This window comes from Podarcis gaigeae, assembly GCF_964106915.1.
Source record: "Podarcis gaigeae genome assembly, chromosome: 1".
In the NCBI taxonomy this organism is placed as follows: Eukaryota; Metazoa; Chordata; class Lepidosauria; order Squamata; family Lacertidae; genus Podarcis; species Podarcis gaigeae.
Genome location: NC_139678.1, coordinates 128,018,610 through 128,034,146, shown reverse-complemented (window position 1 = coordinate 128,034,146; position 15,537 = coordinate 128,018,610). Strand labels below are relative to the sequence as shown.

The 15,537-nt window shown below is 39.8% G+C and overlaps 1 protein-coding gene and 1 long non-coding RNA gene across 17 annotated transcripts in view; one reads left to right on the top strand and one right to left on the bottom strand.

Moving 5' to 3' along the window:
- The window catches only part of LOC310833437, a 309,440-nt gene that overhangs the window by 221,738 nt on the left and 72,165 nt on the right, over nucleotides 1-15,537 (top strand). The window lies entirely within an intron of this gene.
- ABI2 (abl interactor 2) overlaps nucleotides 1-15,537 on the bottom strand; it is an 82,932-nt gene that overhangs the window by 25,543 nt on the left and 41,852 nt on the right. For 9 of the 16 annotated variants that reach the window (XM_083709748.1, XM_083709745.1, XM_083709753.1 and 6 more), the window contains exons 2-4: nucleotides 6,460-6,627; nucleotides 3,654-3,830; nucleotides 801-818 (exon numbers count right to left, since the gene is read on the bottom strand). In XM_083709748.1, the coding sequence (XP_083565874.1) occupies nucleotides 801-818; nucleotides 3,654-3,830; nucleotides 6,460-6,522 (258 nt within the window). In that variant the 5' untranslated portion in view covers nucleotides 6,523-6,627. The remainder of the gene's footprint in view (nucleotides 1-800; nucleotides 819-3,653; nucleotides 3,831-6,459; nucleotides 6,628-15,537) is intronic. The other 7 variants (XM_083709757.1, XM_083709758.1, XM_083709754.1 and 4 more) reach the window with 1 other exon arrangement.

Below are 15,537 nucleotides of genomic sequence, written 5' to 3'. Positions count from 1 at the left end.
CCCACTGGATGCCGGAAACCCTTGAGCACACACAAAAGTAACTGAATTTTAAAAATGTCTTTGGATGCAATTCTAAAAGAGTCGGATCACAGATTAAATACCATCAAGCATTTCAATCAGATTGATTTCCAATGGAATTTAGGCATGCCCATCTTTTTCTATATTGTAACTTTGGACTGCAAGCACCATGACATGAATGAATGTATTCAAGCATGACAACACTGAGAAAAATGTTAAGCTCTTCTTAATACCGTTCAAAGCTACAAAGTGTGGGGGAATCCATGTAAATAAGGGCAGTCTCACAATATAGTTTACGTTTTTTATTTGAGCATAGCTATTTGTGCCAGTGTACTGACTTGCAATAACAGTCTAATGTAAGTACTATACGTATTTCCTAGCAGGTTTGGCAGTCCCAGAAGTGGGCTGTAAATGGTTAACTGGTAAACATCACTTTTTCATAAAAGAATCATGCCCCACATTACTTTTGATTTTTCAAGACAGGCAAGCTTGCAAATTCAAGCACTATTCATAAAAGTAATCAAATCACATCATATATAGGATAAAAAGATCATTACACAGGGGGAGATCAGAGGTCACAAATATATAAATTTTATCATGAAAATCATCCATTATCCAGATCCTTATGGTCATCATTTTGTTATGCTTTAAAAAATGTTTTAAGACCAAAGAATAGTGTTCAAGGCGGTATTCCCTCCCACCCCAGCCACCAGAAATTAACACTCTCCCCGAATGTAATAGTCTGAAGAATAAGAATGAAATTCAGCCCTGTCGTTTCTTACCTTAAATCTAAGCAACCACTTAATGCATAAATGAAGCAAATAAAAGAGGTAAGGAAGAAAAGCATTGAAAGGTTAGTTGAAACTTCAGGATATGAAGAGAGAAGGGGGGGAAAGAAAGAAGTTAAGCATTTAGCATCAACAAAATAATGTATCAGTAGATCATAGAAAGAGTGATTAAAGCAGAATATGTAATGGTTTTCGAGATGAAATTTATAAAGCCACTATTATAACCATCTTAAGACACTATTAACTCCAATGTCAGCACTCAATGTTTCAAACACTATTTCATGAGAGACAACTAAAAGGTAAAGGTAAAGGTACCCCTGCCCGTATGGGCCAGTCTTGCCAGACTCTAGGGTTGTGCGCTCATCTCTATAGACCGGGAGCCAGCGCTGTCCGCAGACACTTCCGGGTCACGTGGCCAGCGTGACAAGCTGCATCTGGCGAGCCAGCGCAGCACACGGAACGCCGTTTACCTTCCTGCTATAAAGCGGTCCCTATTTATCTACTTGCACCCGGGGGTGCTTTCGAACTGCTAGGTTGGCAGGCGCTGGGACCGAACGACGGGAGCGCACCCCGCCGCGGGGATTCGAACCGCTGACCATGCAATCGGCAAATCCTAGGTGCTGAGGTTTTACCCACAGCACCACCCGCGTCCCTGAGAGACAACTAGAGAGCCACTATTAACCCGCCCATGAAACAACCTCTGGCAACCAACATCTTATTTCTACATGGACTAAGTTAAAAAAATTATTTAGAGTAATATGAAGCAAATCTTACTACTGCATGTACAAATTTCAACCAATTGAGAAATAATAATTTTCAGGTTTTTTAATTATATGTGTGGCATATTTCACAACTCCCATTCAATACCAGAGACAATGAGTGTGACCAAACTTTACCCAATATAGATGTTCTCACAAGCCTTCTGCTGTTTAACCTAACATCATTAAAGGAGGTTTCATGGAACTGCATACACTACTTGATCAAATATACACATTACAATTTTTGATTTATTAAATTAAAACCCCAAAATTTATTTTTTCTCATCAACTCTGCTTGATAAGCCAGTCATGGGTCCAGCTTATGCACTCTACTTGTGAGATGTAGCTAAAAAAAGTAACTTTTGTAAAAGATTTTCATAGACATGGTTTATCATCGCTCTGCAGAACCTTTTTTCAAAATAACCTTTAAAACCAGATTGTTCATGAAGCTATTACAAATAATTTATTCGTATTATAATTGTAAAAACCAAGGATTTTTTAATGTTATGTTTTTACAAAAAATAATAATAAGCAGAGCAGCTAATTCAGAGTGGAATTGAACTAAAACCTCTAAATATCAGCATTAGGTTTTATTTGGCTACTTAAAGAGCTCTACAACTGATTACCACATTTTTTAAAGCTTTAATGATTAAAGATAGTATAACACTGTAACTACTGTCTATGCATTTTTCTTTCTTCAAAAGTTTTTTTATTCAGAATTTCCCTTTCAGATAATACAGTGTGCATGCACTACTTGTCTCCCTGATATTTACACTGCTGAAAAGAGAATGTAACTCCATAAATCAAAGAGACACTATATTTTCTACACTCCAAGGGTAAACATTAGTGTAAATGGTACAGCAATTTCAGCTTTGTAAGAATCTGAAAAGCTTATAGACATGCGTTTTAAAAGGCACTATAGAATAGGTTTCAAATTCATCAATATTTAAGACTAGTACTTGTTCAAAAATTGTGCATTTTCAGTGAAGTTAACTAATTAAAATGACACTTGCCTCCAAGCGAAGAATGTTGGAATATATTTGTGTACTTAAACATTCATTATGGCTTCACTGATGAGATTTATCTCCACTTTTTTGAAATGTAAACAGGCATGTAATGCCTGTAGTTCAGGAGCCATCAAATGAGTAACTAAGGCTGCACTCCTAACCCCACTTACCTGGGGGTAAGCCCAATGGAATTCAAGAGGACTTACTTCTGAGTAGGTATGGTTAGGGTTGCACTACAAATTTATTTCTCTGCAAGCTCAAATAATTCCCAAGGAAATAAAAAAAATGGCATGCCACTATGCCATTATCTTGCTGCAAAGTTCTGACTGAATGGCTGTAAGCCTTGCAAATCATTCATATTCACATTACTCTTGAGATATGCCTAACGAATTGCAAAAATACCACAGGGAAAGGGTATTTTAGGAAAAGACATGCAAGAATCTGAACAAAATTTGAACATGCAATCAGATGTGTATCTGCACAAAACAAGCAGACAAACTGCACATGTAACTTGACTCACAATTGTTAGCATTGTTAGACTCAGCTACAAGGGCTGTTAGAACTACATGCAGACTGAAGCCTAACTATTATTTTTATTTATTCTCGTGATTTAAAAATTCCAAGTACAGACACACAGGAAGCTAGTCCCTAGATTTTGCAAATCATGCAAATCTGGAAATTTGATCTTGGAGGCCAATGCCACACACATGGTGACATTATATCTGGGTCATGACAACATCTGGGACATGCAAACAGAAAAGGGAGAGGGACATACCCTGTTGTCACAAAGGTACTGTTTGACAACCGAATCCAAAGGAAGGGAATGGCACCAAATGCTTTCTTTCCCATGTTGAAAGCCTTCTACCCATTTCTCAAAATACAGATATCACAAGTAGACAGAAAAGCAGGGAGGCTGGGGCTTTTGTTTTTTAAAGACTGAGATACAGAAGGAATAATAGGAGTGCAGTAAAAAGGACCATGCTGCCGTTTGGAAGAGGGAAGGAGTCCTGCATACAAATCTTTGCATTCTGAAAACATACAGGGAGACTCATAAATCAGAATTATCCCACATTACCACTTACCTTCACCCCATGTCCAATGTCATCTAGGATTGTATAATCAATAGGTTTTCTAATATAGCGAACTGGTCTCTCCAGATTGGCTGGTGCAATGATTTTGTGAGTTCTTGAAGTGTTTTTATTTGTGGTCAAGATGCCAATTTCTCTTCTGGCCACTTTTTCTTTATGTATGTCAACTGTCTGCGAGCATAAAATAATTAAAATATTAGAGATTAATGACCGGTAAAATGAATTTATTTAAGACACATTAAGCAAGCTAGTCGGTGTCATTACTATAACTCTAATTTTCCCCTAAGTTCCAATATAATTTATATTTATTCTTATTTAATATCAGAATTTTTGGTTTATATAGATATACTGTACAGTATTTTCATATTTGCCTAAATGGGATGGGGGAATCTAAAATGCCTGAATTAAGTAGGAATGTTACCATAAAAGCATCCTATTAATGCTATATACCATATTTTTCTGTGTACAGTATAAGACTAGGTTTTTGAAACAAAAAATTAGGTTTAAAATTGGGGCTCGTCTTATATATGGGTAGTGCTGAGGGGTGTTTTTCTTAATTGGAGTCCCCAAATATACATGGGGGCATCTTATACACGGAAAAATACGGTAAGTAAGTAAACATAGCAAGACTTAAAAGCTAGCCTCTGATGCTTCTGACGACTGATAGATAGCATATATTGTTGTGGTGTTTACCATGCTCGCTATAAACATTTCCCCCAAATGTCAGCTTTAATTTTCTTGTTAGGAAAAGTAACTTGAGCAGATGTCCTGGCAGAGATGTCATTTCCTGAAACACGAACCACACATACTGCTCATGCCTCAATGTTTGTACAGGAAGAAGTGGTAGATAAGCAGCACCAGGCCCTAGGATTCCCCCAGGAGATTCCTTCTGTAAAGCTATCTCCTCTTATGTTATACAAATGGTTACAGTTATGCTGCTACCAACAAAGGCCATTCCAAACATTACTAGGAAAGATTCTGCTGAGCAAGCAGACAATTACAACTTTGCTTTGCAACAGGTTGCATTGTGGGAGATGGATATGAGGGTGTCACCTGGTGACATTCCCTGACCTCATTCTGCAACATGGCATCATGCAAAAAACATGAATCGGGCCTAACCACCAGGATCTCCCTTGAAATGTTTTTGCTTCCTTGCAGGATCCAATAGATCAACTTTCGCTAGGAGGTCAAATTATACTTGAATGTGGAGAACAATACTGGATGGGAAAGCCACTGGCACAATTGGTCATTTAGGAAACTGGCAAGTCAGATTAGACAGTGAAGAAAAATAAAGTGCTACTATGCAATTGCCATACATCTTTTAACTGAGCAAAAAAAGAAAAACCATACTGCCTTTATCCAGTCATGTAGAGACTTCTATTTTGATGAACTTATCATAAGAGTCTTTTAAAAGCTCGTTAAAAAACCACCAAGGCAAAGAAATTATTCTCTACAAAAGTGCTATCAAAAATATTTTTTAATGTTTCAATTTTCAAAATCTGCCTTTCAAATATCATTAAAGCTCTATTAGCTTGCTTTAAACTATTAATACATTGCACATTCTAACAAATTTTATAAACATAACTCTCCTCTACTAAAATCATACCACCTCAATATTTACAACATTTTGCATGAATGAGTTAATAGTTTTTAGCTGGCCAGAATTATTGTTTTAATTGTTATTGTTTTTTTCAGAGAGTAGGGGTATCCAGAAAACAAAACAAAACACTCATTCTGAAAACTGGGACCTACAGTGCACAATCACAAATTACATTTAAATCTTTTAACTTTCACTATCTCACAACAATCAGTGTATATTAATGTTACACTGGAAATTTTCATGTAGCCCAGCTAGGAACCTTCATGAGTCATGTCCCATTATGCATATACTGTTTTATAACAGAGACTGTAGAATAGAGAACGGCAAGGTCTGCTCCAATCAAAGCTCTTTACACGCAGGCTATGAAGAAATTTTCCTATTCGGCGTTAAGCAAGTGGAATTGAGACTTCACAATGAAGTTGTTGTTATTATTTTTTTAAAGCTCCAGGAGAAACATTTATGATATTTAAAAAGGAGTAATCGATTTCCTAGCAGAAAGACATTTCATTCTCTATACTACCCTTGCCTGGATTAATAATGCATATCAAAATTACAAATTTTAGAAAGACGATCAAGATTTTAAACTAACAAAAGTCAAGGTAACAGGAGAAAAGGGGAGAAATGCACGCCACTGGATTTTTTCCCAATCTACTAGAATTATTCCCCAAAATGTCTTCATTAAAACACCATTTGAAGGCAAAAAGAAAACAAGTCATCTTACTTTTTAAGAAAGTTTGACCTGCTATTGCAAACTGCAGTAAGGTAGTTTTTCCAGATCATACTGATAAGTCAAATTACCGTATTTTTTGCACCATAACACTCCCTTTTTTCCTCCTAAAAAGTAAGGGGAAATGTCTGTGCGTGTTATGGAGGAAATGCCTATGGGTGGCATGCCTATGGATTTTCCTCCTCTAAAAACTACGTTCGTGTTATGGTCACATACATGTGTTCCAGTATTTTCAAGTTGTATCTGTGGCAACATCTCTTATGAGTTTCCTAATCTTCCACCACATGAAGGTTGTACAATTTCATCCTCACAACCACCTTGTGAAGATGTTGATTTGTCCAAGGTCATCAAATGCATTTAGTGGACTGAATTCGGATCCCCCCCCCCCTTATGATCTGGGTCCCATCCTATTCACTGTACCACACTAGGTGCTTGATACAAACTAAGCAAACATAAAGACCAAGTTTTCTCACTTGCGAAATGTGGTTGATTGAAGATTCCATACGCCGAAGCTGGGATGCCTGGATATCCAGCATCTGTAGAACATTGTTGGCCAAGGTGTTGATCAAATAGGCTACACTAGCTAAAGACTGTGTTGTATATGCTTTGGTTTCTTCTAGGGCCCGTTGCTTATCTGTTGACTGAAAGGGAAAAGCAAAATAATCAGAAATGCAACATTTTCATATGAACTACTTTGAGGTAACAGGTGACATTCTCTCTCTGAACCTTCCCACACCTTGGGCCAATGCGCAGAGTACATTCATGTCTGGCAGCTCCTCTTCCACCCCCCCCTTCCCACTCATTGTACAGATTAATGGCACCCAGAGACCTCCGAGAGAGCAGTATTTACATATAAATGTAAACTGGGGGGTGGGTGGGTGTTATTGGGTTGTTGTTTTTATTTTGATTATATACAGCGCTTTTTCTGGAGGGGTGCAGGGGTACGCATACCACTAATGTACACATTTTGTGAATCTAAATTTGGCCTCATTGAGGAGCAGTATTTCAATATGAGTAGGAAAATGAGAGTACCGCTAAACATTTTTTTAGAAAAAAAGCACTGATTATATAGATTGTGGTGTTTATGTTGATCTTGTTCTGTGAACCGCCCTGAGATCTCTGGGTATAGGGTGATATATAGACTCTAACAGCAACAACTGAGAAAAAGGTTGCCTAGTTTGGTGAGATAATAAACACAAACTTCTCAGTCAACGAGGACAGGTGTACATGCAAGTGTAATCTGTGCACCCACCTATCACTCTCTCCAAAAACCACAATTCAACCTTTGAAGTATATTTTGGAAATTGTTAAAACAAAAAAAAATTCCTTCCAGTAGCACCTTAAAGACCAACTAAGTCAGTTCTTGGTATGAGCTTTCGTGTGCATGCACACTTCTTCAGATACACACAAAGAATCTGAAGTATCTGAAGAAGTGTGCATGCACACGAAAGCTCATATGGCAGACCAACACGGCTACCTATCTGTAATTGGAAATTGTTGTGATGCACTATAGCGGATATCCTGCCCACAACAGATTTTTTGGTGCCCAAGTGTCTGGAGATATTTCTTGTGCCCTTTTTGGACACATTCATTTATACCAAAATTGGCCAATATGAATGAAATACTGCACCCTGGTTTTAGTCTAACATAGATTACCATAACCACTGCAAATATAAATACAGGAAAAGGGGCAGGGAAACCCATCGATTTATCACTCTTACCCTTCCTAACTCAAGTGAACTCCAAAGCGGTTTCTTCCTGAATACCTAATCAGCATTTTCTATACAATATTCACAAGATACTGGCTTCATTTGTACATATGGGAAGCCAAACCAGGCTTCGTGCAAACAAGCAAATAACCAGGTTCCTGGAGGGAAGATTGTGGCTGCTTGAGTGCCTTTCCTTGGCTATGCTGCTGCGTGGTTTGGCTTTTTGTTACATGCAAACCCCGATTAGTGATTGGTTTTCCCCCAGATAAGCTAAAAGCAGAAGTCCAGGATCAGATGTAAAGTTAACGGATGCCTGATATCCAGTTTGCTGCATCTAACTAAATCTCCCCAATGTCCTGTACAGTGGTACCTCGGGTTACATACGCTTCAGGTTACATACGCTTCAGGTTACAGACTCCGCTAACCCAGAAATAGTGCTTCAGGATGAGAACAGAAATCGTGCTCCGGTGGCGTGGCAGCAGCAAGAGGCCCCATTAGCTAAAGTCGTACTTCAGGTTAAGAACAGTTTCAGGATAAGTACGAACCTCCGGAATGAATTAAGTACTTAACCCCAGGTACCCCTGTATTCAAATCAAGCAACAATTCATAGACTGAATAAAACATACAAAGCGTATAGTTCACGGGACTGAGGCTGCTAAGAGCTGAAGTCCAAGAGCATCTGAAGTGTCACATATCCCCCTATATAGCTGGCAGGAGAACATCCTCCTCTTTGTACTATGTATCTCATGACTAGCCATGTGCCTCATGACATGGTTTGTTCTGCTTCAAGTAACAGCAAAGAAAATATGAGGGAAAAGAAGCTGTGAGCTATTCAAAACTCACAGCTAAGGGAACACCAGCTAAGAAATACATAATCTTCAAAACTTGCAAAGGTTACATCCTCCCTTCCCGTATCTATTATTCCAACCAGTGCCAAGTGAATGCAGTCAATAAATCAGCACTCCAACGTTTTTAGCAAGAGCAGCATTTCTAGAGTCAACGGCAAGCCAAACGTGTAGTCATCTTTCAACTCAAAGCTAGTAATTTGCTTTTTAAAGTAACCAGTGAAATCAGTTTTGGCAACAGCAGAAATATGATTCAGCGTCAAAACAGTCAGAGTCCATTTGGATGAAAACAGAAAAGCTGACCATCTGGTTATCTGTTTCTAAAGCACCAAGTTCATCAGATGCAACTGAAACTCTATTCTGCAACTATCTTTATAGCAGGCATTTTTTTTTGAGGGGCTACAGCCCATTTTCCTTAATGCCCCTGCTTTAACCCGTTAACTTTGTCGAAGTGAGGCAAATAATTGCAACCCCATCTCTCTACAATTTTGCTATTGCTTATCAACAGATCCTTTAATGCACTAGCATATTTTATGGTTGACAAGGCTTAGGATTGTTTCATGGTCCTAGCCACATTTTGGAACAGTGAAATATGGGGGGCTATTGATGCAATCATTCCTGCTACGTGTCCTCTCCAGTGCTGCAAAGCAACTTGTTCCCAGAGAAGCCAGAAGCTATAAAGCACCATGGAACAAGTTTTATTGCAAAGATGACCAAAAGCACTTACAAACACATGGTCATGCCTATAACAAGGTGACGAAAGCAACTAATACTGTTCACTTTGCTTGGACATGTAAAAGGGTAAAAGAGCATGGGGAAATGATTCATAATGAATTGGAAAAAAAAATGTTTGAAATTACTTCCCCCCCCCCAAAAAAAAACCCAGAGTCCTTTCTGTTGGGGATAACTCAGACTGAAATTCCCAGGTGTCAGAAAAGGTGATTTATGCATGCAACAACTGTGGCCCATGTTTTGTTAGTCCCCAAATGGAAAATGAGCAAGGTCCCAACCAAAAAAGCTTGGCAACTTAAGTTGACAGAATATGCACAACTTGCAGACTTAACATATAGAATAAGAGAACAAGAAGAACATATGTTTAAAGAAGATTGGAAAATGTTTATTGAATACAGTATATGGAAAATAATTGTGTGCAGCTGAAAACGCTGGCAGCATTAAGATAAATTCAACAGTGTAAATAAGTTTTGATGGATGTAATAATGGAAAACCGATTGGTATAGTTGTTTTGTAAAATATTCAGGGATAAAAGAAATGCTAAATGAACCATGGAAAGAGAAGAAGGGAAGTCACTGATATCTTAAGGATGTAAAATGTTTATCTGAAATTGTAAACAAAAAATTAATAAAAATTGTATTTAAAAAGTGTTCATTTTGCCAGCTCCAGAGCGTTCTCAGATAACCATACAGCAGCATTGTTCCAGTTTTGCCTACTGCAATCACAGATTCATGTTCCAGCACAGTTGGGGGGTGGGGGCACTGGGAAACCCTGTGGGTACCAGAGACTTGCATGCACATATATGCCTGCAAGCACAACACTGGTGACCCCTGGCATAGGAGTGGTGGTGATACACTGCTACATTTTGTTTCCTCCAACACCAGAATGTGTCCCCCATGCCAACAGGTTTGGAACCACTCTCAAAATGAAAGTTTCTCCATACCAAGATATATAACATTTAAACATGGACTCACCAGAGGGAGCAAAAATAAATGCCATGCCCTCATAAATGAAGTGCCATGTCTGTGGCCTTGTAAGCTCTCTGAGCCATGTTGACAGTTTGAACAAATTTCTCCCCTCCTTCGAGGATCAGAGGAAAGGCTGGAAAATCTGACTCACTGGCGCCCAAGATACAACAGCCACACAATGCAGCTCAGCCTCCTAACTTGTACGTCTGTCAGAGCCTAGACACCGGGCCTGGAATGTTTAGCAGAGGTTGGGGCTAAGGTAGTAGTTCACCCACAATTCACTCATCTGCAATAAATTTAATGTGTAACGGAGACTCCACACCTCACAGTTATATGTCATTTTCACTTTAGGCCTGTAGCGGTGATTATAAGGGTGAAATCTGCCACACTACCACTGAAGATCAGAGACTATAACCCTATAGGGAAACTGCCCTATAGCTCTGGTTTTGTGGCAAAGTAACATCAATTCATCCCACTTAAAAACACAGCTTCACCTCCACTATAGCACAACAGAGATCTACAGAGAGAGAGGGCTGGATTGGACGAAGTAAGCATTAATGAATGGGTGTACTAAAGGAGCAGGTAAAGGTAAAGGGACCCCTGACCATTAGGTCCAGTCGTGACCGACTCTGGGGTTGCGACGCTCATCTCGCTTTATTGGCCGAGGGAGCCGTCGTACAGCTTCTGGGTCATGTGGCCAGCATGAAAAAGCCGTTTCTAGCGAACCAGAGCAGCGCACGGAAATGCCTACCTTCCTGCCGGAGCAGTACCTATTTATCTACTTGCACTTTGACGTGCTTTCGAACTGCTAGGTTGGCAGGAGCAGGGACCCAGCAACGGGAGCTCACCCCATCGTGGGAATTGACAAGTCCTAGGCTCTGTGGTTTAACCCACAGCGCCACCCGCGTGCCATTAAGAACTATTGTAACAAGTCAGCACTTCAGAGCACTCATTAAAAAAACCTGAATGAATTAGAGAAAAGTATGGGCAATGTGAATGTCACGCAATAAAATACCTAGTTTCACTGCGTGCAAAGATTGACTGAAGCTTACACAGTATTTTTAAAATAAATAAATTAAAGGTTCTAAATGGTTCTGCCTTTTATGCAGAAAGCAGTAACAGGCAATAACTGTTCACACATCAGGAAAGGTTAAAAGCAGTTTATAGTCATGCCGGATTTGATTTTATTATATACTTTACATGTAGGCTTCTTCAACACTTCTAATTTATTTATAAGAATCACTGTTAGGCCACCTTTTAGTGCATGCAACATCTCCTTAATTTTCCCAGCTCCTCAATGCTTTTTCCACATAACCCTCACATACTGCAACCCCTTCTGTCTCAACACTCGCCATTCTCTTGGGACCCTTAAATCACTACCTATTATCATGACTCATCTGCCCATCCCATTCCTGATCTCTGGGTTTCTCCACTTTCTACATTCTCATTCAAGTCAACTATTCACTACCATGCTTCTGTCCCTTTTTCTGAAAAGCTCCTAAAAACCTATGTGACTTTCCCCCGGGCAAACTGACCTTTATTTCCCTTAAAGAAACTGCACTATTTGCCAAACATCAACTCACCCAAGAGTGTACAAAAGTTGTTCTAAACTTTAAGATGGGCAAGGATCAATCCAACAGAAACCTTTAGCAAGTGAATTTTCTGTTCTTACTAATAGGACTACAAACAGAAACTGTCTAGCATAGAATTTAAGAATAGAAGCAGGTCAAATTCTGACAAGTACGATTTTACATTCTTCCATGCTTGGAAACAATTTGTTCTTAAATTGTCCACTGAGGTATTTTAATCCGTGTTTACAAGTTTTTCTCTGTGTGAACAAAGACAGCTCCAGTTCAATGAAATAACTACACAATGAAGCCTTTTCTTTAGATAGGGATTTGTTTTACTAATAGCACCACCACTCTATTTGTGACACTAGACAAAAGTGCCCCAGCCGAAAACCCATGAAAAGCCATGGTATGTTAGCATCAGTGTATCTGCAGCGTTGCAAATAAGATTTGAGGCAATGCTCACCCATCACCCATCCCACTTGCCTAAGTTGCAACCCCTCCTCCTTCTCTTCTTCCCCTTGCATCTTTCACAAGAATGAAGTGAGTGCAGCTGAACTGTCAAGGCACTTCATAGTGCCTAAGCCCTTACCCTTTTAGGCCTGAGAAGGCATGGAAAGCTACATGCAACAGTTGCCCTGCCTGGCTCTCTCTGTTTTCCAGGTAAAGGCTAGAACGCTCAAGAGATCCAGAAAGAGACCTGAATGTCTTACCAAAAAAGCTTGGCATTTAACTATTCTAAAAGCGTATTTGGCTATTTTGAAAAAATCTATTTACAGTACTATTTTGAGCTGCCCCCCCCCCCCTTGTGCTTCTGGGTGTCTAATGCCTCTCTTTTCCACTTTCCCCCACTGCAGTTTGCCTCCACCATGCTGCCTAAGGACCATCCAGGTGGCATTTGGAGGAGCAGTTTGGCAGCCCTCAAACCTGGTGCTGTCAAGACAACGTTCTTCCTTCAGCTCTTAAGTAAGGTGGCTAACCACAACTGAAGTACAGGTTTCAGCTTTCAAAACCTACAGTTTGTCTGGCCTTCCCACAGCTCTTGCCACCAGTCTTTCATGTTGGACTTAAAAATGGGAGGTGGTGAAAAAGGATACAAATGCAATGAATGGATGAATGAATGAATGAATGAATGAATGAATACTGTACAAGTAAAGTCTCTTGGCGGTACATTTTTATGATTTAAAGCAAGGCAGCTCGCCATCTTGGCAGACTGGTCAACTAGTTCATTGCCCTTGATGCCAACACACCTGGGCATCCAACAAAACCTGAAAGTGGGGGGACTGAAGTGCCCCCAACTACTAAAGAACAAAAATCATAAATAAGGTATTGACTTTAAGACCATCAATGGACTGTGAGAGTCAGTATACAATGCTGTTTTATTCCAACCAAAAATTCTTAATGCAGTCGGCATTGCTGACAGCTCTAATGGCCACATTCTCAGGGGGAAAAGACCATGGATACAGAGGACATGATGGACTGGGAAAAGGATTCACCTATAGAACCAGTCTTTGACATACATGCCTTCGCAGGAGGGTTACATTATGCCACAGCCTTTAGTGCCTGGAAAAGGCACATAGCTGTCCTCAGACTCCAGTAACTTCAGCTCAGAGGCCACAAAAGAACCCCCGGCCTCCTCTACATTCCTTTAAGAACAGAGGCTCCACTGATCATGAGCAGAGCTAGCTACGTAGAGGAATGTGCATTCCCATTTAAGGTTCAGTTGCTGGTGTTAAAACAACATTTAAGTTTGCCTTGTTTGGCTTCCTGCCTAGGTGCCACGAGGAGCTATCTAGGGTGCTACCCAGCTTGCTTGCATTTCAACCTAAACCTCTGTTTTGCCTAACTTTACTTCCCTAGATCCCTCCTTCCTTTATATGACCTTGTCTTGCTGGCACCTGACTTGTGCTAGACCTTTGCTTACTTGACCTGGGACTAGCAGTACATGACCCTGGATCCCTGGAATTTGTGCTTAGCATACACCCTAGGTCTAGCTACATCCTCATCCCCCAGGCGGGAACCCTGCTTAGGACAGAACAGCAGGGGAAGTCAATATAGTGCCCTATAGATATTGTTTAGAGTATAAACTCCCATCCCATCATCACTGACTATGCTGGCTGGGTCTGATGGGAGATATAGTCCAACAACATATGGAGAGCATAACATTGACTATAGAAGTTTCTGCAGAGAAAATAAGACTCAAATGAGAGCAGAAGCCACATGTTTGCAGGACCTGGGAAAAATGACTGCACAATCTCTTTGAAGTGAGCAGTGTTCACAATACAACCAATGATAGCAGACAGGTGTAATCTCAGCCAAGTAGATGGTTTATCCCAAGCAGCCATCTGGTCTAGGGGGATGGGGACAGGACTGCTGAAAAAATATTATTAAGCGATAGTTGGAATTGTTGCAGAAGAATCTGAGTCTGAATGCAAAGGTTGTAATGGGAGAACTCTGGGTGGGGAAAATAATAATAATATATTATTATTATTATTATTATTATTATTATTATTATTATTATTATTATTATTCCCCACCAATCATTAAAAAAATCCCAATACAGGGTTGCCTTCAGATGTCTTCTAAAGTCAGATAGTTGTTTATTTCCTTGACATCTGATGGGAGGGTGTTCCGCAGGGCAGGCACTGCTACTGAGAAGGCCCTCTTCCTGGTTCCCTGTAACCTCACCTCTCACAGTGAGGGAACTGCCAGGGAACCCTCAGAGCTGGACCTCAGTGTCCGGGCTGAACGATGGGGGTGTCCCCTGCTGGGACACAAACACACAATCCTAAGTGGGACAAATCAGGCTGCGACCACAGCTTAGTTGCACATCATAGAGAGTGGGAGACAGGTGTACAATACAAACTCAACAGGGATTAGAATTCTTCTACAGAGACCACATATATACCCAATGGTGAACAGGGTATGATATTCTTCAGAGCTGATGGTCTTCCAGAAAGAGAGAGGAGAAGAGACAGCTAGTGCCTTTTTATGACTAGAAGAAATTCAAACTCATCTTATGTCATGCAGACAAATTTCACTTGCCACAGGCATCCAAGCACTTAGCTATTTACAAGTCTGCTCTAGCAAATTAAGACTCTCTCCAGATTAATACTCTTTCCTTTGCAAAATTCTAGTAGCACAACTAACTTACATCATCTAAAGTAACACATGTGTGAATTAAGAAAGTAATTTTCAGTTTAATAGTCTAGGGATATCAGATGTTAAGAGGCACCAAAAAACATGATGGTGTTGTGTCTTAAAATTATTATTATTGATTTTATATACCGCCCTATACCCGAAGGTCTCAGGGCAGTTCACAGAACAAAATCAAAATATATAATCAAAATAAAAACAACCCAATAACCCCCGTCCTAAAGAGAGGGGGAAACCATACTTCAGCACCTATATTTTAATAGGAACAAATCAACTTGTCTACAAATTCTATCACACATATTCTACAATGTTGCTGGAATATTCCTCTCCCACTGCTAGATTTGCAGAGGTAATGGAAACACTCTTGTCTGACAAACTTTTATGTAACCGCAAGTTTTAATTACGGCATATTAGGGGAAAGAGAAGTCTTTAACCATGACAGAATTCAACTAGGAAACATCAAACACATATGCTTTAACATTGTTTTAAAAGATCCCTCATAGTAATGAAGACAAAGTATGCAATCAGCAAACCACCAGCACTTATTTCAAGTTTCTGTGCAAACCACAACAG